Raw genomic sequence first — 26212 nt, 5'->3', positions numbered from 1 at the left:
GCATGTCTGTAGTTAGAAAACTATTAAAAAATAAAGAAAATTTCAATCATTTTTAGATTAAAGCAGGCATTTATAGTGGAACAAGTCAGATTCTTTAAAGTGAAATTATTCTCAACCACATACTACTTTTATTAACTACCAGATTACAGAAGTCAAAGAATACCATGCAAAAATCTGATTCTTTAAAAAGTTTGGCTGTTTCAGTTTTTTGTTTTAGCTTTTCAGGATTTGGTGTATCTTTAAGTTCTTATCCCCAAATCTTAAATTTCTAAGTGCTACATACCCTGAAATTCAAGATCCAAAGTATGTCAATTGAAAAATAGTTCTAAAAAATTTATAGAAAGGCATGAGAGCATCTTTTCTTACTTATGATCTGAAATCTAGGGATAATGTGCCTGAAGCTTTTTATACATTAGGTTTTCTTCCCTGACCACTCTTCTATGATTTCTATTCTAGAATTGTTTTGACACTAGGTATTCTGTAGCAATGACTGATTTTCCCGAAAATGACAAAGATAAGCATTATACCTAAAGAACTTAAAAAAAAAAAAAGATATACACCTTAATAGAAAATTTCCAACTGAAGAGGTACTACAGATATGTGGTAGGAGGGGGGAAATGTACTTTATCCTTTAAAACTGACAAAATGAATCTTAAAGCAAAAAAAGCCATTCAGCTTTTGCATACAGAAAAATCCAATAGAATATTTTTAAAAGGCAAACAAAATGGCCATTAAATACAGAAGAAAAAATGTTTGCTTTAATCAATATGTACAGAAACAAATATTTAAAATTTACCAAATTGACAAAGATTAAAATAACAGTGTTGTGAGAGCAGCAGAGCCTATTATTGCTAGAGTAAATGTTTTGAAGTCTTTCTGGAAGGCAATTTGAAAATATAATACTTGTCTTCTTTGATGTAATTTATCCTAAGAATATGATTAGAAATATGTGGGATTAATTAAAGAAATCCATCACAGGATTGTTTTCAAGCACAGGATTCTTGAATGGTACAAAATTAAAAATCCACCAACAGGGATATGGGTACATAAACTGGTAGATGCCCACTGTGCAGAGTATAAAAATGAGAAGTGGGCTTGATGAAATGAGATGTTTTTTATGGAAAACATTCAACTAGAGCCATATATAATCTTTGAATAAAAAAAATATGTGTACCCAGTGGCTCAGGAGGCTGAGACAGGAGGATCTGAGTACAAAGCCAGCCTTAGCAATTTAGTGAGTCCCTAAGCAACTTAGCAAGATGCCTTCTCATAAGAAAAGGGCTGGGGATGTGGCTTAGTGGTTAAATGCCCCTGGATTCAATCCCCAGTACCCCCCCCCCAAAAAAAAATAATTATATGTGAGTATGCTGTGTGTGGTGTAGACACACACACACACACACACATATAAATAATTCTATATATATGTATATAAAATAAAATGTGTAGATGCTCATAAGAGGAGGAAAAAAGAAAAAGCAATGCTCCTGTGTTAACAATCTCTCAAGGTAAGAGTTATAAGTAATTTTCTATACTAAACACAGTTTCTGATTATCAAAGAGTTAAAATATTTTACAATAGGATTCCAGGTTATATAGGCTTTTGTCAGAACCTATCTGAGCACACAGTCCTCTATCCAAGAATGTAGTAGCCATAATAAGTAAGATATGCAACCATTAAAGAATAAAATAGGTTTATTTGGATTTGGGACTCTGAATCGTTCTGTCTCTACTACCTGACCTCCTCCCGCCACAACTCCTGGATCTAGACGAGCTCTGACTCTGGCTCTGGCTCTGGCTCTGGCTCTGGCTCTTACTTCGGCTCCGGCTCCGGCTCTTACTCCCGCTCCTGCTCTGGCTCTGGCTCTGGCTCTGGCTCAGGCTCCTGCTCCTGCTTTTTCTGCTCCTGCTCCTGCTTTTTCTGCTCCTGCTCCTTCTGCTCCTGCTCCGACTTCGGCTCCGGCTCCGGCTCCGGCTCCTGCGGCTCCGACTCCGGCTCTGGCTCCTATGGCTCCTTCGGCTTCTATGGCTCCGGCTCTGGCTGCCCCGGCCCCTGCTTCGGTCTCTTTTTCTTCCTCTGCTTCGTGAATTATGCCTCTCACGACTCTTTGTCATGTGTTTGTGAGATTTCTTTGCCCTGTGTGCACTTCTCCTCTTCCTCTCAGACTCCCCATTTCTCTTGTAGTTGTGGTCAGCACTAGGGCTTCTTCTCCTCCTCCTGCCATAGTATTCTTCGTGGTGGCCCATTCTCTCCCTCCTCTCTGAGTTCTTACCAAAGGAGGAGCCAGTCCGATCCGGAGACAGGTAGATGTCTCTATTAGCTTCCCAAAATTCATTGTTGGGATTTCTGAATACATGAAGAAAGTTGCAGTGTTTTCCTCTTGGACATTGTTGTATTTCAAACAAACCTGCAATGGTACAGTGAGAAAAACAGCAATTACTACTGTGTATTCTGAAGATGGCACTTCGTTCCAAAGGTACATTTCTGATGTTCGGATATGTTTGAATTATTTCCTATTATTTGCTAGCTAAGAGGCTTACATATATTGATTCTCAAAATTTCAAAAACATTCAAATGTTCTAACAACTGGAACTCTGAAAGGTATCAAATCAGAAGTTTTAATTAACCAGAATATTCTGTACACCTATGTATCATCAGAGTGCAACTGAACAAGTGGTGACCACATTACCTTTTCTACAGTAATTAGATCCCTAATAACACGGAAGAGCCAGGCCTTGGGGTCCCTGTGGTGATGACCTCAAAAGCACATGGCGATGGCAGGACAGAACCACTGGTCAAAAGAAAAGGCCTATCATAGGTAGATGAGCCTATATTTTCTTAATGCTTTAAAAGTAAGATTATAGCCAGGCATGGTGACAAACACCTCCCGCAGCTTGGAAGACTGAGGCAGGAGAATTGCAAGTTCAAGGACAGCCTGGGCAACTTAGCAAAACTATACCTCAAAAAAGTATGTGGGGGATGCTGAGGTTGTAGTCCAGTGAGACAATGGGAAAGCACCCTTGGGTTCAATCCCCAGTAACTCTCACACACACACACACACACACACACACACACACACACCAAAACAACCCATTAAATTCCTATTCCCCAAATAGATAAAACAGCTAGAAATGAAATACTCCTATACCATGTACTATATACAAAAATGAACTCAATCTGAATCAGAGACTTAAATGTAAGAGACAAAACTATAACTCTGAAGAAAACACAACATTTGAGACCCTGGGCTAAGCAATGCAATCCTAGACATGATACCAGAAATACTAGTCCCCCCAAAAGAAAGAAAGTTGGACTTTATTAAAATAATGCCAGGCATGGTGGCACACACCAATAATCCTAGCTACTCAGGAGGTTGACACAGGAGGATTGCAAGTTTGAAGCCAGTCAATGCAACTTAGCAAAAGCCTGCCTCAAAATAAAAAATGAAAAGGGATAGAGAGATAGTCAGGTACAGTGCCCCTGTGTTCAATCTCCAATACTGAAAAAAATAAAATAAAAATAAAAATCTTTTGTGCTTCAAAGAACACAAAAGTAAAAAGACAACCCACAGAATAGGGGAAAATATTTGCAGATCATATTTTTTTAATATATATTTTTTTAGTTGTAGGTGGACATAATACCTTTATTTTATTTATTTATATGTGGTGCTGAGAATCAAACCCAGGGCCTCACACATGCTAGGCGAGCACTCTACCACTGAGCCACAACCCCATCCCTGCAGATCATATTTATGATCAGGTACTTGCATATAGAATACATCAAGAACTCAGTAATAAAAGAAGAAACAACCTGATTAAAAATGGATCAAGGATCTAAATAGATACTTCTCCAAAGAAGATATAGAAATGGCCAATAATAAAGACACAAAAAGATGTTCACGGTCATTAGCCACTAAGAAAAACAACAAAGCTGTTATTTTTAAAATGGGAGGGGGAGGAGGCTGGGTTATAGCTCAGTGGTACAGTGCTTGCCTCGCATATGTGAGGCACTGGGTTTGATCCTCAGCACCACATAAAAATAAATAAATAAAGATATTGTGCCTGTCTACAACTAAAAAAATAAACAAACAAATAAATAAATATAAAAAAATGGGATGGGGGTTTTGAGGGGATAGCTCAGTGGTGGAATATTTGCCTAACGCACAAGGCCCTGAGTTCAATCTGCAATGCCAGAAAAATAATAATATAGTCTCTTGCTTTGGCAGAGTTAAAGCCATACTCAGAAGCACCTCATGAAATCACACTGGATTCACACAAACTGGCAAAAGAAACAATCATGGAGAAAACAATTCCATCACTTTCATTCCCAGAGCCTTTAAACTTGATATTTAATGGTTCTTCTGGTTTCCCTAAGCAAGGAATTCTAAAATCTCTCCCCTGCTTCATAAGTGGTTTTAAAATGACAGTATCCATTAAGATAAGATTGCTAAAGATTCAGACTTTATAAATTATATATATTTTTTACTGAGATTTTAAGCAGGTGAAAACATTGAGCCAAGAAACACAAGTAAAGGGAAGGAGAAGTGCACTCCTGAGGCATCAGAACATCATCCGTTCTCACCTGGGAAATTTGCACACGGATTCAGCCAAGCCCATTTTTAGAAATCGGAAAATAACTAGGACTTCAATACTGCAGGCTCTGTCCTACACAGTGCTGAATCACTTCCTGGTTCGGTTGCCACTGCCCCATGAGTCAGTGTAACTGAACTCATCAAACGCACACTTAACTAATCCTATACCTCCCATTTGGTTTCTAATGCACAAGAGCATGATTTCCAAAGATGGGAAACATTATCTATAGGTAATGTTTATGGTAAAGGAGAAAGATGTTTTAGAGAAAAAAGATGGAAACAAACAGCTCAAGTGAAGAGAACCAATGAATAGAAAACACCTCTGAAACTGCCACAAGGACAACATGGCTACCTGCAGACACTTCTTAGGCTTCCTGATTTGTCAGAAAAGAGTCTAGGGCTGAAGATCCGGAAGACTGAAATTCTACCCCACTTCTGCCACCTCATTGTGACCTCAGTCACCTCCTCCACCAAGTGACCCACAAGGTCTATTACAGATCAAAACTGCAGTGTCCTTTACATGATGTCCCTGTTCATCTGCATGAAGCAAAAGCAATGTCTCATCCTTTTAAAAGAACTTTTTCCCCCTAAGAATATCCTTTTATATAGTGGGATAATGGGGTGGGGGGATCATTATGTTGTTTCTTACCACAAATTGCCATTTTCCATCGGGTCACTGGGCAAAATTCACACTGAAGCTGCCGTCCTGCATACCAACGTCCATTGAACAGAGCAAGGGCTGCTTGGCATTCTTCTTCCCTTTGAATAAAAAAATCAAAGGATGTGCTTTATAATAACTCTAATAGGCACATTAACCCTATTATTAATTAACCCTTTTACTCAGGTATCGTAGGACCACCAAGTTTGCTGTTTCTGTACTACCTAGGGAGTCTTCATTAGAACATTCGGGCTCCTGCAGCTTGCAATTTATTCAGGTGCCTTTTTTACTAACCCTCTGAGAGGTTGTGATGCATGGAAATTGGCTTGAGTCAAAGCTTCTTAATCCAAAAGACTGGGCCATTAAAACTGCAGAAGTGCTTTCCATTGTTAGAGCCTGTGCTTTCTTAGCTAGGACTGCTGTGCTCCTTATTACAATGGCTAATTGAACCCATTAGGCATGGTGTGGCCTAGGGAAACAGCAAGACAAGCAGAAATGATAGAGTAACTATTCTCCTAGCTGGTCAAATGCACACTGAGATCATTTGGGACTTCGATCTCTGGCTTTTTACATTTATATTTTATATTCTCTATTCTAGTTATCCCTTTTCAGTTTGAACTTTTAATTAAAGTTATATAAGTAATAATATAACCATATTGTAAAAGATTCAAAACTATGCTAATATTTAAAGAATGAAATACAAATGTATTATTTTCACATGTCTTCTATGTTTCTATGTCAGCTCTTAATATTAACATTTTGAAAAATACCATGCATATGAAGGGTATATATATATCCAATTTAAAAGTCCTAGATGTCAACAAAAACCAAAGATCATACCATGACAAAACATGGTATGGTCACAATACTTACGACTGGTACTGAACATACACATTGCCCCTCAGATGAGGTTCTAAGTTGCAGCTAACCTAAGGAACAATGAAAAATGCTATCATAAAAAATTTAAAGAAACCATTCAGTCATCAAATGCTTTGCCAGGCTAACATTCCCCAAAGTAATTACTAATCAAAGATTCCAAAACAGAGACACTAGCCCACTCTTGTGTCTATTTAAGGCATTCTTAAGCACAGAGAAGCACTGCAGGCCTCAATTATCTAATCTCTTGTTGATCAGTTCTGCTTTTACCCATAAGTATGTTTCACACATGCAAAAAATACAGAGAATGTAAATCAATCCATAGACAACATTACCCAGGTTTAACACTAACATTTTTCATTCTTGACCAAGAATGTTTAAATAGTAAAACATTGAAGGCCCAGTTGAAGTCCTGCCATCCTGATCTTTTCCCTTCTCCATCACATAGGTGGGCACTACCTGGAGGCTGGGGGTAGCCTGTTTTACTAAACAGAAACACTAATGCATGTATACATATATAGATTTACACAGACACAACGTACATACATACACACACACACACATTCACACATATATTGTATGTGTGCCAGAAAATACGTAACATGTATACAAATGGTTATTATTCAAAATTGTAATACACATATTTCTGCATATATATGCAAGGAAATATGCATATGTATTAATAAACAATGTATATCTTTGTTTTGTATGTTTTAAAACTTTCTAAAAATGGTATTTGTTCTACATTCTTTTTTCAAGATATAATAGTGTAAATTTAATGACTCATCTGATACGTCAAATTAGCAAATTTATATATCTGCTCCTCTAATGATGGCTACTGAGGTGCTTCCAATTTTCCATCCACAAATAGCACTGTGGTCAGCATTCTTCAACACACTTCTGTGGGTGTAAGGACCTCTCTAGTGTGCACAATCAGAAGGAACATGCCAATGTGTAGTTTAGCTGTGCCTTCCACTTCACAAACTATTGACAAACTGCTCTCTGAAGAAGTTTAACTAATATATACATCCTTACCTACTCTTGGGATCAATAGAATTTATAATCTTTTGGCCAATAGGTGTGAATAATATCTGACTTTTATATGCATTCTTCTTATTACTAGGAATTACTAGGAATACTTGATCATTTAGGCTGAATACTTGATCATTTGTCTTCAAAATTGACAAGTTTATTTTTTAATATGGTATATAAGAAGGTCCTCAAATATACTGACTGGTGTTTAGTTTTTCTCTTCCAAATTAATCTATAATTTTACAAATTTGTTCCAGAGCATTTTTATTAGAGCATCCCAAAATGGGCAGGATCCATACTCAATGACAGTTTGCAACACCATCCTTAAAAGGAAGAATGAAAGTCCTGAGGAGTGTCAGCTGTGCCAGAGACCTTTAAGATTATTTAATCCAATGGTTCCCAAGGACCTGCTATTAATTTTCTGTAACAAATTTGATATTCTAAAATTTCTCCCTGTAAAAATTTACTAAATAGCTTTCCTTTTGTAACTGCCAATGTGATTAGCATGAGCTTGGTCATCCTAATGTCATGGTCAGTGCATGCAGCCTATCACAGGTAATGGTATGATTTCCATTAACCAGTCTGAAGTTTTAAAAGCAGCTCTACCACTACCATATCACAGGAATAGTATGATCCAAGAATATCATGAGGGACACCACTGATGTAAGTGAAAAAGCACTTAAAGATAAAGTGACAAGTCTGAGAGCACAGGCTTGGTCAAACCACACTGCTTCCACAGCTGGTGCTTGCTTCAAGGTGGTATCTTGTAGGTGTGACCATGCACTTCCACTTACTGGTTATTGCTTGTGCTGAGCAGCACAAAGACAGGAAGGCATACTCCACAGAAACAAAAGGTTAAGTGGGAAAGAAATCTTAAAAGAATTTTGAAAGATCTTCACATCAGTTAATAGAAGCATGGCCTTGAATTTCATGAATATATCTGTTTCTCAGCTGTTCCAACTCTTTACTGTCATTTCCAGTTGCAGACAAATATCAGATTTATTTGTTTTTTTTTTTTTTTCCCAAGCTAAGGGACATTTTCCTTGCCCTAACAAAACAAAGTCATTCAGGTTCAAATCTGATCAAATAAACAGGTTAGGAGGCTTCATTGTTAGGATTCAACTAATGGGTCCCAGGAGCAGCAGGGATCACATCTGACCTTCAAGGTTTTAAAATAATTATGTGTCATCTGAATGCCTTTTTCTCATCTAGTATACGTCATCACAAACCATGGTTTTGGTGATGCTATGTTCAGTACTGAAAGTAGCCAATGAATAAAAATAATGTTAAAAAAGAAAAGAAAAAAAATCAAAAGATCTATGTTTCTTGTGTAGTTCCAGAACCAAGAACGAGCATCTTGGGAAGAAGATGCAAGCAGGCACCATCAACACAGTGCACCAACATGCTCAGGGAGTGAAGCTGAGTCCTGCTGCATCACCACAGCTCTAGGTGAAGTGCCTACAGAGGAAGGAAGGGATACACTGTCCATCAAAGGCAGTGTTTAAGTGAAAGCTTGGGCAGCTATGTGCAAGGACCTGATACAGAGAGTGCCAAAAGGAAAAGAATTCAAACAGCACAAAGGTACTGAATAAACGAAAAATCCTCACCAACCCAGACCCCACTAGTCCAGAAATTTCACACTAATACACACTTATGATTTCATGTGGCATGATTCCTTTTTTTATGGCATCCATATGGCACCAGAGTGGAGGTGGAAAAGGAGAAGTGATGAAGTAAGTGACATTTACTGAGGGCCTGATCCTGGGCCAGGCATGTTTTGGCACACGGCTCCACCCAGGTAAACTGCCTGGGCCCCAGCTCTCTCATGCACTGAGTACTTCAGAGGGAGGCACAACAGTCCTCTCCACACACACTCACCTTGAACTGAATCACTTTCCCCACATTCTTGAACTCAGGCAGCACATCATCATAGAAGTCTAGGAACTGTTGGTAGGTTTCCTCTTCGCTATACTCCAGGCTTGCATCAGGGTCATAGTCATCTCTCCTGCACTGCTCCATTCCAAATGTAGTAAACATACTTTTAATAAGAAGGGTGGGACTTGATGCAGGAAAGTTATGCTTACGTGAGCACCTGCATATGAAGAAAAAAAACCCAATTCACTAGTCCAATAGTTAAAAATCATTTGTAAAAAACTTAAGAGATAAAGACTCAAGTAACTTAGCTGTTTTGACTTGCCTGGAAGATAAATCCTACTCAGATGTCAAGTTTCAGCATGTGAGAAAACTGTTATAAGATTGACCAATATATTGGCTTCTCATTAAAATGTCAGATTGGGCCGGGTGCAGTGGTGTACACCTGTAATCCACACACCTGTAATCCCAGCAACTTGGAAGGCTGAGGCAGGAGGATCGCAAGTTCGAGGCCAGCCTCGGAAACTTAGCGAGACCCTGTCTCAAAATAAGAATAAAAAAGGGATGGGGGCGTAGGTCAGTGGTACAGCACCCCTGCATCAATTCCAAGTCACACACACACACACACACACACACACACACAGAATCAGACTGTAAATGATTTTCAACTTCATATGCTATGAAATTCAGTAATTTTTTTTTTTTTTTTTTTTAATGCTGGGGATGTGTCTCATTGGTAGAATGTTTGCCTAGCATGCATGAAGCCCTGGGTTTGATGCTCAGTACCCCACCACCAACACCAAAAGAAGTAACTAGAAAGCTTTTTATATGTTGAACCATAGGGAAAAAGAAAGCCCCACTGGTATGACAGGGTATGGTGACAGGCATGAGATGCCACACGTGGGACTTTTGGGAAGATAGTAAAAATTAACAATAGAATCTTGGTATTACATGATCTTCAGTTAATTTACATGCATAGAGAATAGGGCAATCTAAGAATTTTCAATGAGTAGAGAATTTTAATCTCATCTATGTATAGCACTTTATAGTTTTCATGCCATTTTTACATTTTTCCCTCTGATTCTTAAAACCTTCAGGACAATTGGTACTAGTACTATCCCCACTTTAGAAAGAAAGAAACTGAAACCTAAAGAAGCCCATCTGCCCAGGTCATATGGTTGGAAGAGACAGATCTGGGAGATCTGAGTTAACCTACAATCTGGTGCCTGTTCATTATAGAGTACAATAAATATAATTTTTATTTAATGAAGGCTAATCACTATGAAGAATTTTCTTTTCACAGTTTAAACTAGAACAAGGAAAAGCTGATGAGACTCCATGTGAACAATTCTTCTTAAAATCCTTTATATGAATTTAATTTTTTATTGGCTTCCTTTTTCTAAAGTGGGAAAGAAATATATAATTCAAAGTTCTAAATAAACAAAATTTCTTTGTTAGACTTCTAGTTAAAAATCAATAAGACAGGAGTGGGGTTGTGCCTCGGTGGTAGAGCACTCGCCTAGCACATGCGGGTACTGGGTTCAATCCTCAGCACCACATAAAAATACATAAATAAAATAAAGGTATTGTGGGGCTGGGGCTGGGGCTGGGGCTCAGCAGTAGAGCGCTCACCTAGCATGTGCGAGGCCCTGGGTTTGATCCTCAGCACCACATAAATAAATAAATAAAAAGTATTGTATCCAACTACAATTGAAAAATAAAAATATTTTTTTAAAAATAAATAAAGGTATTGGGTTCATCTACAACTATTTTTTTTTTAAATCAGTAAGACAAAAAGTTAAAGAATAAGGGAAGTATTGAGGAAAGTCCTTGACCCTGAAGTGACTGTTACTCATGCTCGCTTTCCACAGCTGTAATATCTATCTATACACCTGTGAGAATGCACAACACACACCATGCCCAACTCAGAAATGTTCCACCAATGCTCATTAATGTGAAATTTTCTATATTCCAAATGACCTTCTTGATTATTCAATTAGAGACCTTGTAATTAGATCCATATTCCCAAGTACTGCTACTGACAGCACTAAGAGCAAGGATTCAACCTGGCCAGCAATGTTTGTGGTGAATTAAATTTTATAAGTATGAAGCACATATAGAGGGAATTAGACAAGGAAACAACTTAACGAAGTTAAAATTCTGCTGACGGGGTTGTTAGATCTGAATAAAACTGGCCTTAGTTCCAAGGGTGTCAAATGAACATTCATCAGTTTTAGAACAGAGGAGCCAAAGTCCCTGTCTAGGGAAAATCCCCGCTTGGCCTAGAGACAGTCATTATAATCTGAGGGTATTCAAAAGGCAGCCTAGACCCCCCACAGAAAGGTCAGCTAAAAAAGCTAATATGTAGGAAGGAGTTTAATGCTGTGGTACCAAGGCTGTGTGGTTCTCAGAATTACTTGGAAGAGAGATTTCTCCAGTCTGCCCCAGAGCTCAAGGGGTAGAGAACCCATATTTTCGAAATACCACCTCACCAGGTCCTGATGATTAGCCAGATTTGGCATGCTATTTACCCATGATACTGATACCTGAATCAAGTCAAACTGCCACAAAAACACAGAGTTGAACATTATTTAGCCCAAGGATGCCAGTAAATTGTGTGGGTATCTAATGAACCCCTCAGGAACAACTAACTGACTGACTATTCTTCTTTTTCCTTATCTCAAGGGAGTATTTCTGGTGCTCACAACCTTTGTCTTTCATAGAATCACTATGCTGCATGTGAAAGGTGGGCTGTAATCATTTAGCAAAGGTCACTATAAGAAACATTCTCATGAAAACTACACATCAACTGTTATAAAACTTCTATCAGGGCTGGGGATATAGCTCAGTTGGTAGAGTACTTACCTCACATGCACAAGGCCCCAGCACCACCAAATAAATAAATAAATAAATAAAATAAAAATAAAAAATTGGGGGCTGGGATTGTGGCTCAGCGGTAGAGCGCTCGCCTAGCATGGGCGGGACTGGGGTTCAATCCTCAGCACCACATAAAAAAATAAATAAATAAAGGCATTGTGTTAAAAAAAAAATCTATCAAAGTTACTGTCCATCTTCCTATCTAATGCCTTTATCCAAGATTCCATGGGAAACACATTTAGAATCAGGTGCCAAGGGTTGGGGTTGTGGCTCTGTGATAGAGCACTTACCTTGCATATGTGGGGCACGGGGTTCGATCCTGAGCACCACATCAATAAATAAAATAAAGGTATCATGTCAATATACAACTAAAAATTAAAAAAAAAAAAAAAAAGAATCGGGTGCCAAGAAAATTTTGTCTTTCCAGAGATACCATTCATTCTTCTTTTTTAGTAAGAAACATACAGCTTAGTATCTGCATGGGATGCATTAAAATCCAGAGTCAGAAGCATCATACATTCACAATAACTCACTTTCCCCTCCTTCCCTTGCTTTCAATTTCCTTTATTTAATTTAACTTAATGTAGTTGATCATGAGCCTTCTTTAAATCACTTCTGGAAGTAGGTGGGGTGTAAATAATTCCTCAGTGATTATGTTGTTTTAAGAAGAAAACAACAATAAAATTCCTTTCAAAGGAGTTGTCATTTGAAAAAAAACATCAGTTCTAGAAATGTTCTATTTGGATTCCGTACTAATTACAAAAACAACCAAAGAAATGTTTAGGTTAAGGAAGTGTTTCTGTGACAATCTGACAAATCTTAAAGAAAAGAACAGCTATATCAACTGAAGCAAATCACCAAGGCTCTCTGTAAAAGGGGACAATGTACTTGTCTGAAGCAATGGGGCTAGGTTTCCTAACTGCTAATTTTACAGAATTTTATGTCACAACTCATCATTTAAACAATGCAAATACCTGAATCACTCTCATATTTTGATAATTATAGTAGTGAAATTTCATAGCCTATGAAAACAGTAAGAAGTGGTCACAAACTGCCGGGTGCAGTGGTGCACACCTGTAATTCAAGTAACTCTGGAGGCAGGAGGATTTAAAGTTTGAGGCCAGCCTCAGCAATTCAACATAAAATATTAAAATAAATACCAAAATTAAATATTAAAAGGGCTGGGCTGGGGTTGTAGCTCAGTGGTGGAGTGCTTGTCTCGCATGCATGAGGCGCTGGGTTCGATCCTCAGCACCACATAAAAATAAATAAATAGAAGATTTTTTTTTAAATATCACCATTAAAAAAATTTTTTTTAAAGGGCCAGGGATGTAGCTCAGTGGTAAAATACCCTAGGTTCAATCTTTACTACCACAAGAAAGGAAAAAGAAAATTGGTCACAAACTAATGTGACTACAGTCCATATTTCCTTGAAATGACTCTCAGATGGGATCAGAGTCTAATAGGCCACTCCTCTTTCCTCAAAGAAGTGAGTGTCAACCATTTAAGACATTGCCCCTTCTCTCACTTAGGTCCAACAGAAGAAGAATCCAGATTCAGGCTTCCTTAAGTCTCAAATTTCAAAGAAGTGTTAAAGATATATAACAAGGGCTGGGATTGTGGCTCAGTGGTAGAGCACTGGACTAGCATGTGCAAGGAGCTGGGTTCGATCCTCAGCACCACATAAAAATAAATAAATAAGGGGCTGGAGTAGTGGCTCAGTGGTAGCCTGGCATGTGTAAGGCCCTGGGTTCAATCCTCAGCACCACATAGAAATAAACAAATAAAGTAAAAATAAATAAATAAATAAAAGTATTGTGTCCAACTACAACTAAAAATATACATATATTTTTAAAAATATATATATAACAAGGGATCCTGGGGCTGGAAAAGACCACTTGGTTCAACTACCCACATAAATGTGAATTCAAATTGACTCAGTTGTCTCAACAAAGATAATTTGCTGTATGTTTTTCTTTGGTAGGAATTGTTGTATATTAATTATTACTGTTTCTTTTTTTTAATTTTTAATTGTAGATGGACACAATACCTTTATTTTACTTATTTTTATGTGGTGCTAAGGATTGAACCCAGTGCCTCACATGTGCTAGGCAAGCGCTCTACCACTGGCCACATCCCCAGCCCTATTACTGTTTCTTGATAAGATTAAATGTACATATGGGAAATGCTTCTAAAGATACCAAAGGGAACAAAGTCTCCTTAGTCCCTAGTTCCTCAAGAGGAGGTTTTCTACCAGATATCAGATCCTGTAAGTCCTTTTATAGGTATTCTGGGCATCTACAATCCCAGCCATAAAATATAAAAGGAGTTACATATTGGACATCAATCCCGGGGCACATTAGAAACACATGAGGACATTTCAAAACTAAGGCCATTTGAGTCTCTAAGATTCTGAATTATTCAATTTGAGGTGGGGGACATACATTTTGAAAGCTTCCTAGATGATTCTAATATGCATCCAGGGTTGAGAACCATTAATCTTAAAAAATGAAAAATGGTGTGAAGGCTTAAATTTTAAAAAAAGAAAGAAAAAGCTAGAGAAAGCTCATATTTTCAAAGAAGCAGGGGGGTAGGGGGCTCAGGCCATGGACAATTTTATGAGTCAAAAAAAAAAAAACCTGAGACAACATATAGATTTTCATTAAATACATATGAATTTCCCTACTCATATCCCTTTTTTGGGATTAATAAGACATTAGATATTCTCTTCCACAGGATGAATATATAGAAATAATTAGATTTTGCTTCAGATGGACTCATTTACCCTTAGAAATTTGGAGTTGTTCATTCATAAATAAGCCAAATTACAAAAATCACCATTACCTGGCATAAGCTAGGTGTTCAAATGTTTGCTAAATGACTGAAAAGATCAACATTAGGTTTCCACATGAATGAATGTCTTGTTTCAAAATCATTATCCCAAAAGAGGCAAGGAGCAAGAATGTATCAGAGAATGATGGCAACCGTAGCAATAATGAAAACACCAGAGAACACCCAGTGCTCACTGTGGTTCCTTGCGCTTGTCAGGCATTCATTCCTTCACTCCTTCACTCCTTCCGGCCTCACAGCCCACTCAGAAGGATGATACTGTGTTTCTACCCCATTTCACACATGAGGGGAATTAAATCACAGATAGTTTAAATAATGTTTCTGAAGAGAAAGCTACTGAAGCCAGTTTTTGAACCCAGGAGTCTGTTTCTGAGTCCCTTTACTCATGTCAAGTTTTAAAAGCCTATTTTGGGCACAGTGTTTACCATTTGAAAGATAAAGGCCAGCTGCTCCAATCATTTCCCTGTCCAAGTTGTTCACTGTGGACTCACATGAGCACAGGAAGAAACCAACGAACAAAAGGTTAAAGAGAGAATACAAAGGACACACCCTGCTCAGCCCACCTAGGGAAGAAGGTGGGTACAGAGGATGACCAGCTTGGGAGACAGAGGCAGCAAAAAAGCAGCAGAGGCCTGATGATTTCAAATTGAGCCTCTCCCTAAAGGAGTACTCAAAAACCTCCCATTTTGAATCACTTCATTCTGACATGATAAAGCAAAATATGTTACCTATCTCCAAATCTGCAAGCTCCCGTTTTACTGTAGAATGGACAATTGGCACGATCTTTCTCCATTATTCTTAAATCTGCTGGTGGTTCTGGGTTCTGCCAGGTGGTACCATTTTCCAGCTGTTGAAAATAACCATAACTTTACTTGTGGTATAAAAACCCATGAAAGACTCAATGTTTCCAAAAATATTCAAATGCCTCCATCAAAAATTAAAATGTTTTCAGTTAAAATCATTCATATTTAAGTTATAAATTTCTCTGCTGCCCAGTCACTTTGCTTGATCAGGTATCACTACTGCTACCAGGTTTCCTTTCTGTTCATCTATTCTGAAGAGGACCCAAAGATTTACAGAGCCAACATGAGAAAAGTAAAAGTTACTCTCAATCGAGGTAAACTGACCATTTGAGGCTAACAGTATGTGATGTTGCTTATACACACTTAAGGACTCAAAATAAGTACAGTTCATAGGGTGATTCAATACCACTTGTTTTTGTTCATTAATAAACTTATTGTCATATACACTAAAATGCCACAAAAGTGATTCCAGATATCCAGGTGTGATCTAAATAGCCTACCACCAAACTAACATTACTGAAATTATTGTTTCTAATGAAATATAAACTAATCTCAAATTCTTAATGAAAGGTTATGAAAATACCTCATTTTCAGCCTGATCCAGCATCTTCTGCACAGCTTCCTATAAATGGTGCAAACATAGGACTAATGAAAACCTGGAAGTCAGGTAAGTCACATCTGGTTTCTCTGGTTAAGAATCTAATGTGTAATAATTAAAACACACACACACACACATACACATACACACACACCTACCTACATACACGTGGTTTTAGGTTTTGATTTTCTAACCACAAATCTTCTGAAAAGCTTTCAAAGGACATATAGCTTAGAATTTTTATTCAAATAGAAAACTGACTAGATCAGATTGAAAAAGGTTTAAAATATAATAGTTTCAGTAACAGTATTATTTAGTATATTTGAGTATCTATATCACCTTCTAGTTTTTAAGATAATTTATTAATGAATATTATAAAATACAATACTAGGTAAAACATTATAAATATTTAACAGAAGCTAAACTATGACCAGTAGTAATTAGGATTTATGAGAAATTTCAAACTTTTCAATAAGGCAAAGGGAGTCTTGCGATATGCTAGTAAATTTCTACCTAATTGGTATTTGAAGAAGTTTTAAATTATGTTCTACAGACTTTTCTTTACTAGCTCCTTAAAGCAATACATAAGACTTATGTATCTAGCTGCTTACTTGATACCTACCTGGTCATGGAAGAGTCCTTGGTAACTTAAAAGGCTCACAACAGAGGTCTACCCACCCCTCCTGCTAGGGATTGAACCCAGAGCCATATGCTACATGCTAGACCCCAAACAGAACTGGTTGTCCTCCCCCACCCACCTACCTAAATATCCCTCTCACTAACTGGTGCTGCCATTTGCCCATCTGTTCAAACAAAAAAACTAAAACTAGGACTTGAAAACTAAACAAAACAAAAACTAAAAATAGGACGTGAATTCCCCTCACTTTCCTTCTCTTTCTCTCCCAGTCAATCTGCCAGCTAGAGTTCTGTTAACTCTGCCTCGCAGCACTCCAAATCTGTGAACTTATCTTTTTAAAGCACTACCCTCATCCAAACCACTGTTGTCTCCCATCTGGAATGGCAGCCTTGAAACTGGTTACACTGTTTCCTTCTCGCTTCCTTGGTCACTGTTCACCATCCCCCATTCTTTGTATGAAAAGTTAGAATGATCTATTGAAGATAATATTACAAATGGGATGAAGTCATTTCTGGCTTAAAAAAAAATCCTTTTAATGTCTTTCCATTGATTACACTTAACATAAAATCCAAATTCCTTCAAATCCAAAAGGCCTTGCATAATCAGACTTCGTACCCTCCTGACTTCTTAGGATACCCTGACTCACTTTTCTTTAGTCTCTATGTTTTGAGCACCCTGCCCTTCTTTCCACTTCCAAGCCTCTTCTCCCCAAGATCTCTGCACTCAGGTGTCAATTCAAACATTACCTCTTCAGAGACTTCCTTAACCTGGCAATCTAAATAAGTATTCCCCTGTCCCCATCACTCTATCACATGACTCTCTACTTTCTTCCTTTACAGCATTTAACATTATCTTATTGTATTTTAAGTTATGTGTTTTGTTTACTTATCATCTGACTCCCCATCTAGAAAAGTACCTCAATGAGAACAGACTGTGTGCTTTTTCACTGCTCTATTTCTGTCCACTAGAGAAGTGTCATATACACAACAGAAATGTATACAACAGAAACATACATTGCATGTTCTCCCCTCATGCTAGGGATCATGCCCAGAAGCCCACACATAGTGGGTAAACACTACTCTACTGCTGAGCTCCATTTTTAAGCTATATCCACAGCCCATATTCCTTCATATATGCTCAGAATTTATTTTGTTTGACCCACTTCTCTTTAATATTTAACCAGACTTCCTTTGAAACAAAAGCATAAAAGAAGCATTAGTTTTTATTTGATCCCTAAAAGAATATTCTACCATTAAGAAAGAAATTGATTTATCTCTATAAAATATGATAAGCTCCCTAAAAACCTACCATGTTATGTTGCTTCATCTCAAAAGCAGTGTTCAAATAAGGGTATCAAAAATTTGCACTGAAACTAATGCCTGAGACTCAAAAAATATAGGCATTGGAAGCTGCTTCTATCCCAACATGATTAGGATGTAAACAAATGTATTTTCCCCATTATAAGTTGATTACCCAATTTGACTCTATTCAAATTTAGCAATATTCCAAAAAAGATACATCCTGATGAATCAGTCAAGGAAAGATGAGCTGTGTTATCTTTGAAATAAATACACTGTTAAGGAATAACAGCATAACAAACCAAGTCAATCTTTAAAAAAGAATCCTGGAAAATATAGATAATACATACATACATACATATTATCATTTTTTTAAATAAAAACTGTGTGTTAGCTACAATTATCTTTATAGCCCAAGTTAGAAAGTCATGATTTAATAACAGTTAAAAAAAAAAGTTTAAATAATGCCTCATTATTTGAGCTCCTGATTTCTTTAAGTCAACTAATTCTTGTTGATGTGTCATAAGCTGTTCAATTTCTTAAGAACTAAATAAATGTGGAAACAATATAAATATTCTCTAAAGAAGTCAACACATATACAACAAAACCTCAAAAAACATGACTTGCTATAGATTGGTACACAGAACAAAGCATGAGCCAGCTGACTGTTTTGTAGAAATGTTTTACTAGAATACCTTAACCATTTGTTTACATATTACCTATGGCTGTTTTCAGAGTACACTGGCAGAGCTGGTTCCATATAGACCACAAAGCCTAAAATATTAGTATCTGGTCCTTTAAGGAAAAAATTTGCTAATTGCTGGTATAAAGGGCAAACTGGGTAAAAGCTAAAGAAAACCTTAATTTAAGGAATCTGTCACTGAATGACCCAAAGAAGAACATCACAAAGAAATTAGTGTGTTTCTAGACGAAAAGTCTCTTTCCAAACAAATGAAACAAGAAACAAGAAAAAAAAATCCAAACCCTGACATGCCCACAGCTTTTTCTTCAAACCCATCACCCAGCACATGTGCACACTAAGAAGATACGCAGCGCCTATCCTCCTGTGACAGGAATCACCTCTCTTTCTCTCTTCTCCTGTAGCTTCTGCTCCTCCTCTTCTCTCTCTTTTCTCTGCTGTTCTTCCCATTCTTCCTTTAACTTTCTCTTTAAAGGAAAAAAGAAAGAGAGAAGGAAAGGTCATTTCTTTTCAGACTTACTTTTAAAAAACATTTAACATAGAGAGCAAATAAATGAAAAGAAAAACTAAAAATATTGGTAAAAAGGAATATATATATATATATTTGGTACTAGGGATTGAATCCAGGGATACTTTATCACCAAGCTATATCCCCAGCCTTTTTAAAATTTTTTATTTTGAGACAGGATCTCACTAGATTACAGAGGCTGGCCTCGAACTTGCAATTCTCCTGCCCCAGCCTGCTAAGTTGCTGGGATTATAGGTATGCACCACCATAGCCGGAAAGATAAGCAACTCTTTTTTTTTTTTTTTAAATATATTTTTTTTAGTTTTTGATAGACTTTTATTATATTTATATATGGTGCTGAGAATTGAACCCAGTGCCTCACAGATGCTAGGCAAGCACTCTACCACTGAGCTACAACCCCAGCCCAGATATGCAACTCTTAGTGAGAGATATTTTGGTTAACTATTTATTTAATTGGTTATTTGATTAATACTGTACCTCTTGTTCTTCCTGCCGTTTTCTGGCTGCCTCTTCCTTTTCCTTCTTCATTCTGAATTCTTCTTGTGCCTTCTGCTCCCTTAGCAACCATTCCTCATGTAATTTTTGCCTATTAATTAATGATGTGATCAAATAAATGGGAATTAATCTACACACACACAAGATAGCAAAAAGAAACAAAAAAGACATGTTTGGAGAATGATTAAAATATCATGAAATGTATTTTCTATAAAGCAGTTAAATGGGGTAAGAGAACAAAAAGATATCTTAAAAAATTTGGACAAGAACTAAGTATCAGGAGTTGGGGCTGTGGCTCAGTGGTAGAGCATTTGCCTAGCATGTGTGAGGCACTGGGTTCGATCCTCAGCACCACATAAAAATTAACAAATAAAAGCATTCTGTCCATTTACAATTACAAAAAAGAAAAAGAAAAGAAAAAAGAAAAAAAAGGACTAATTATCAGCAAGTATCTTCCTAGACAGTAATAAGCTACAATCACTCATTCTGTTTCATAAGTGTGTGTGACTATGACATCTTTTATGTAAAAAAAAAAAAAGACTTTGACTTCCCCTTTAGGCTAATCACACTAATGTTTAGGTGCAAACAAGTTGGGTAATAAGTTTTGAAGCAACATTTAGCTTTTCACATTATGAAAGCACTATACTTCCCATTCTAAGCATTTAAAAATATGGCAACTCTATGACTGTAGCACTATGAAAGCCTGGTTTACCATGAACCTTGGACTACTACTCCACATAGTTAAGAGATTCTTGTGGTTTGCCTTGAAACATCTAAACTGCTGAAAAAAAGAAAAAAAAATTACACTATGAGCATGTCTTTAAAGCTATTGGTTTTAAGATGAAAAGAAGTTTAAAAAAATGGTGTCTAGTTGATTTTTTTTAAATGACTAATTATAAGAAGTGATGTTATCTTAAAGTGGCAAGAGTCTCAGATATATGATATCACAAGTTTCTAACTTAAAAGGGGGTTATATTTACAAAGTTTATTTGCTAATCAGGTGTTTAGAACTTAAATTTCATTTTCCCACTGATTTTTGTAGAATAGAAATGGAACATGAGAAATTGTTCTATTATTACTACAGCAACTTTAGGAGCTATATATGGTTTTATGTCTAGCCTGGGTACCTAACCACAGTTTCAAATATTCTAAGAAAATATGTTCCATTTCTAACTGCAGATTCCAGGAACACATCTTTTAGCTATAGTAGAGGCTGTGAATTACATATTTTAATGTTCCTATGTGTGCTTTAGGGAACCATATAGATGTTTCAGTGTGCAGAACTCTGACTTACGAATCTTTTGAGAAACATATTAATTGTATATAACTGAACCAAATGGTATATAAATTTAGGACCACATTATTAATATGTTAAAAATTTTAGTATTTAATAACTTGAATATACTATTCATCTGCTTTAAAATAGGACATAAATCCATATGGTACTTTCCTATCATTAATTTCCCTGTTTTTCAACATCATATAGGAATAAACAAAAGATCCAAGGACAACAAAGACACATGTATATAATTTAAAAGATGGATTTCAAGTAGGAAAACAAAATTACTTCCCTATTTCATTCCATACATATTTTGACATTTTGATAATTCCATCTACTTCTGTACCTTGGTAGATAACAGGAATCAATTACAAGAAAACAAGCAACACTTCCACTGATCATGCTAAATAGCTAAAGAATGCCTATAAAGTTTATTCTCTTTTTTAAAAAAAATCATGCTTGCTTTTTATTGTGGTAAAAAGTACATACCATAAAATATACCATTTTAACCATTTTTAAGTGAACAGTTGAATAGCATTAAATACATTCATATTGGTGTGTGCCACAAACTATTCACTGAAAAAAAATACTAAAAGAAAAATAGAAGTTTTCATCATCACATGACAGAGGAGACCTTTTAAAGTCAGGCAACAAGGGCAGATATTATAATGAAATTTGACAACATGAAAATCGAATCATAGCAAGTAATTACAAGGTAAGTTAGGACTGACAATGATGGAGAAAAATGTATATCACACAAGACAGTTAAAGAATTAGTATCTTTAATCAAGTAATAACATTATTTATAAAATACACTTTTAAAAAAGTATCCCCAAAGAGAAAGCTGTGAGACTTAAGCAATCTAAGATGTATGCAAAGGCCAGGCACAATGGCACATGTCTGTAATTCCAGCTACTTGGGAGGCTGAGGCAGGAAGATCTCAAGTTCAAGGACAGCCTGGTCAACTTGGTAACAACTTGTCTCAAAAATAAAATAAAAAGGCCTGAGGATGGAGCTCAGTGGTAGAGTGCTTGCCTAGTATGCACAAGGTCCTGTGTTCAATCCCCAGTGCTGATCAAAAAAAAAAATTAAAAAAAAAAAAAACACCCATAAATATATTCAATTTTACTAATTCGGAAATGTACCTTTGAAACAATGAAATATAACTTTTTACTACAGCATTTAAAAAAACTGGTAGTGTGACTGAAAATATAGGGACATAGTCACCTTGATTCACTGCTGAAAGTGATACAAATTGCAAACCAGTATACCCTTTCAACTCTGCTTATCCTTTGATCACAATTTCATTTTACATGAACTTATCCTTTTGATCACAATTTCATTTCATGGTATTTCCCTAAAGAAATAATAGGACAATTTCCAAGGATACATAAGCATCAATGCTTATTGCAACTTTTTATATAATAGTAAAATCCATTATAACCTGAAAGTCCACCAATAGAGAACTATATATTATGAATAAAGAATAAATTATGCTACATCCATACAATGGATACTGTGTTGACATCAAAATGGTTGAATTAGATCCCTGTATCAACATGAAATATATGTATTATGTGTCTAACAAGAAGGTAATTTATAGAAAAATATGCATAAATATCATGCCATTTGAGAATTGTACAGGATATTTATATTTTCTTTCTTGGTAGTGGCTGTCTTTGGGTGTGCTGTTTATTAAAGACCTTTCACTTCCTATGCTTGTTAATTATATATTTTTTAACATTGATCAATTAGCAAACACAGTACAAAATATTTCCATTTTTAAAAAAGATATTATGTAATTTTAGCCCATCAGCTAGTTTTAAATAGTTTATACAGAGTATTTTATAAGACCCATTTTATACAAGATTTTATACAGAAAACAAACCCATACTAGCTACTAAAGACTTATAATATTCCTATAAAATAACAGAGTTCACTTTATTTCACTTAGTGCTGACCTCTCTTTTTCCAACAGCTTCTCTTCTTCTAGTTGTTGTTCTTCAATGAAAGCTTCCTCCTCTTCCTCCTCCTCCTCCTTCTGTGAGACTCCTGAGAAAATTCAAATGTTTATTAAACTTTTGAGTATTGCAAATCCTTGGTCAATAATTCAGGGAAAACATACATATAATCTTTTGGTAAAAATTTTTTAAGCTTTTCTAATAATAAGGGCTTTAATTGCCTAAATTTGGTACAAAGTGACCATCAAAATAATAATAATAATGGTAATGGAAAACACATCAAAATTTTAAAATTAATCAATGGTTCCCTAGTGATACTCAAAAAGGTGGTGGGATGTTAGAAGGAACATCCATCTTTACATAAGAATGGCAACTAAAAAATGTAGAAAGACTGAAGCAGAAAAATCATCACTTTTACAACTCCTACTTAACTCAGAAAAAGATGTTAAAAACATTGGATGAAAGTTTCTTGGAATGAGGATATTTACATCATCTCAAAAATGTCATCTCACAGATGAGGATTAATTGTAAAGGGGGAAATGTGCACTTACAGTAGCACAATCGGTTCACTCAGAGTGGAACAACCTGTCATTATAGCTCTTATGATGTATGCAATATGAAGTTTATAATATGCATTCTGTAGCATTTTGGCATAAAGATGCTAATAATGAGAAAAATTTTATTACCTGATGCTAATAACAAGAAAATGAACTAATTCAGAATGCAAAGCATTCCACAAGAAAACTGGCTTGAAATTTTTAAAACATTCAATCCCCGTTTGAGAAAGTTTCAATAAGACCCATGCATACTATTGAATTACTCTTCATTTACATAGGTACAAGTTTGGTATTGTGGTTCTGCAGGAAAACATCCTTATTCTTAGAACAGGCGGGCTTAAGGATTTAGGGGTGAAGTGCTATGTAATGGGTTCAGAAAAAATGTTGTATGTATCTTTATATATAAAGAGAGAGAAAATAAGGCCAAATGTTAACAATTGACAAAACTAGCAGAAGGGTTCATAGGTATTTACTGTACTGTTTCTTCAACTTTCTGTGCATTGGAACCATTTTAAAATAAAGACATGGTAAAATAATTTTAAATACATCTTCTATTCAAAATTTAATTTTGAGAGGAAAAAAAACAGTGAAATTGGGGTGGGGGGATAAAGTTATCTTGAGGAAATGTAACAGAAAAACACAAACTTAAATGAAAAAGATTTTGTCTGTCATATATTGAGTATAGGTCTAACCAAAGACTCACCCAGTCCAAGATCACTACAATAATTTATTATTCTTAAGTAAACTTTATTTCAGCACTTGTAATTAAAATAGGAAAAAATTTAGGCTAAGTTCTAACATAATTATTAAGACAATTAAATTAAGATCTGATGCATGTAAAGGACCAGAGATATGACTGACTTGCATCGAGGTATGCCCACAAAGTAGGCAGAGCCTGCATTTAGTTGATACAAGTATCCGTTTAATGGCTTACTCAACTCCCCATCCCCTGCTTGCCAAACAAGCTCACTCACTCCACAGAGGTGTTCATTAACAGTTCTGAGTGTAGCATTTTCAGTACATGTACAATCAAAATATATGAGGATACATATAAACACAATATATCTAATTGTATTATATATGTAACTGTACACCTAAAATTATGCTACAAACCGGACACTGTGGCCCGTGCCTATAATAGCAGTTGCTCAAACGGCTGATGCAGGAGGATCCCAAGTCCCAGGCCAGCCTCAGCAATTTAGTGAGACCCTTAGCAACTTAGCAAGACCCTGTCTCAAAATAAAAAATAAAAAGGTCTGGGGTTGTAGTTCAGCGGTAAAGCACCCCCGGGTTCATTCAATCTCCAGCACCACCATCACCACAATAATAATAATAATAATAATAATAATAATAATAATAATTTGAATAAACAAAGGGTCTCTTATATTACTGAAGTTTGGGGAAAACTTGCAAAGTGTCTAATTAAAACTTTCAACTCATGCTGGGCTTACAAAGAAAAATATTCGCCACCAAAAACTATTTACAAGAGCTTTGCAAGCTGCTGCAATTCATAATGCCTGTACCTGTACTGTTAGGTACTTAATAAATACAAAATCGGTTGATGAGGATTAACCATGACTCTCCCCCTCTCGGGCATTAACATTGTTTGTGAAATGGGTCTAACATAGCTTTACTTGGAAGACAGCAGTCACAGCAATTCTTCATCAGATGCAGTACTTGACTTCCGACACTGGGGCCCTAACTTGGGCGGGAATAAAGCGAGCAATTTCATACCCAAAAAACCGGATAGGGAGCCTATTGATACCTGAGTCTCTCAATCGAGCGAGTTCCTGTCGACGCTTCTTCCTTTTCTCCTTCTTCAGGGCGGCCCTGTACTTTTTGTGACTGGAAGATCGAAAAATAAACACATCAATGTTAGCAGCCGCACCCGCAGCGCTGCCCGGGATCTTCTCTTCCCGGCGCCCACTGACAGGAGACCGCTCGGATGCTTGGGAGAGAAATCGCACTTCCAGTGTTTTAATTCCAGAACATGTAACTACTATTACCTCATCCCTCCACACCCAAATAGCAGTTTTTCTCCAATTTGCTACTTGTTCCCCTCCTCGCTTCCCTAAGCCCATGGACGACGGTTGACAGCCAGGGAAAGGGTTAGGGTCCAAACGAGCGCGGTGGCTCCCTCTTTGGGCCCAGCTCCCTTTTCCTTCCAGCCTGCTCAACCTCTATGACAGTTTTGGCCAGCTCCGTCCCTTTTTCTCTCCAGCCCATCTCCTCAAACGGAGCTTACCTAGGTTTCTCAGGAACCATCGTCTCGGACGCTGCCATTTTACCGGCGCGCCCCACCCCCAAGATTTGACCGGAAGAGGAGGGATTAAGAATGGAGAAGGCGAGCGCAGGCGTCGGTGCCGCGCGGCATCAGCCCGGGCGGGACCAAAGACCAAAGACGGGAGGTTTCTTTTTGTGACTGGTTTGCCAAAACCCTGCCTAAATAAATGTCTCCTTCCCGAAACCTCTGGAGCACTCATTCCGCCCAGGAAGTAATCATTTTCTTCTCAGCGCTTCGATACATCTTAGTGGGAGTGTGGAGGCCAGGAGGTTAAAGCCGTACCTCCCCCCAACCCCGTTTTCTCATTCACTCACGAAT

At 36.8% G+C, this 26212-nt stretch overlaps 1 protein-coding gene across 1 annotated transcript; it reads right to left on the bottom strand.

Moving 5' to 3' along the window:
• Positions 1-476: 476 nt before the first annotated feature.
• On the bottom strand, positions 477-25902 carry Zrsr2 (zinc finger CCCH-type, RNA binding motif and serine/arginine rich 2). The gene is made up of 11 exons (XM_077107915.1): positions 25856-25902; positions 25376-25455; positions 23054-23144; positions 19796-19904; positions 19170-19256; positions 16140-16178; positions 15482-15600; positions 9033-9246; positions 6120-6175; positions 5238-5347; positions 477-2404 (listed from the first exon to the last, which is right to left on the bottom strand). Exons 1-11 carry the CDS (start codon positions 25891-25893, stop codon positions 1692-1694), a joined length of 1656 nt encoding a protein of 551 aa, XP_076964030.1. The 5' UTR covers positions 25894-25902; the 3' UTR covers positions 477-1691.
• Between the last annotated feature and the right edge of the window lie 310 nt (positions 25903-26212).

Source organism: Callospermophilus lateralis (genome assembly GCF_048772815.1).
Source record: "Callospermophilus lateralis isolate mCalLat2 chromosome X unlocalized genomic scaffold, mCalLat2.hap1 SUPER_X_unloc_1, whole genome shotgun sequence".
Classification (NCBI taxonomy): Eukaryota; Metazoa; Chordata; class Mammalia; order Rodentia; family Sciuridae; genus Callospermophilus; species Callospermophilus lateralis.
Note: the sequence above shows the minus strand (reverse complement) of the source record. Positions and strands in the feature narration are given on the sequence as shown.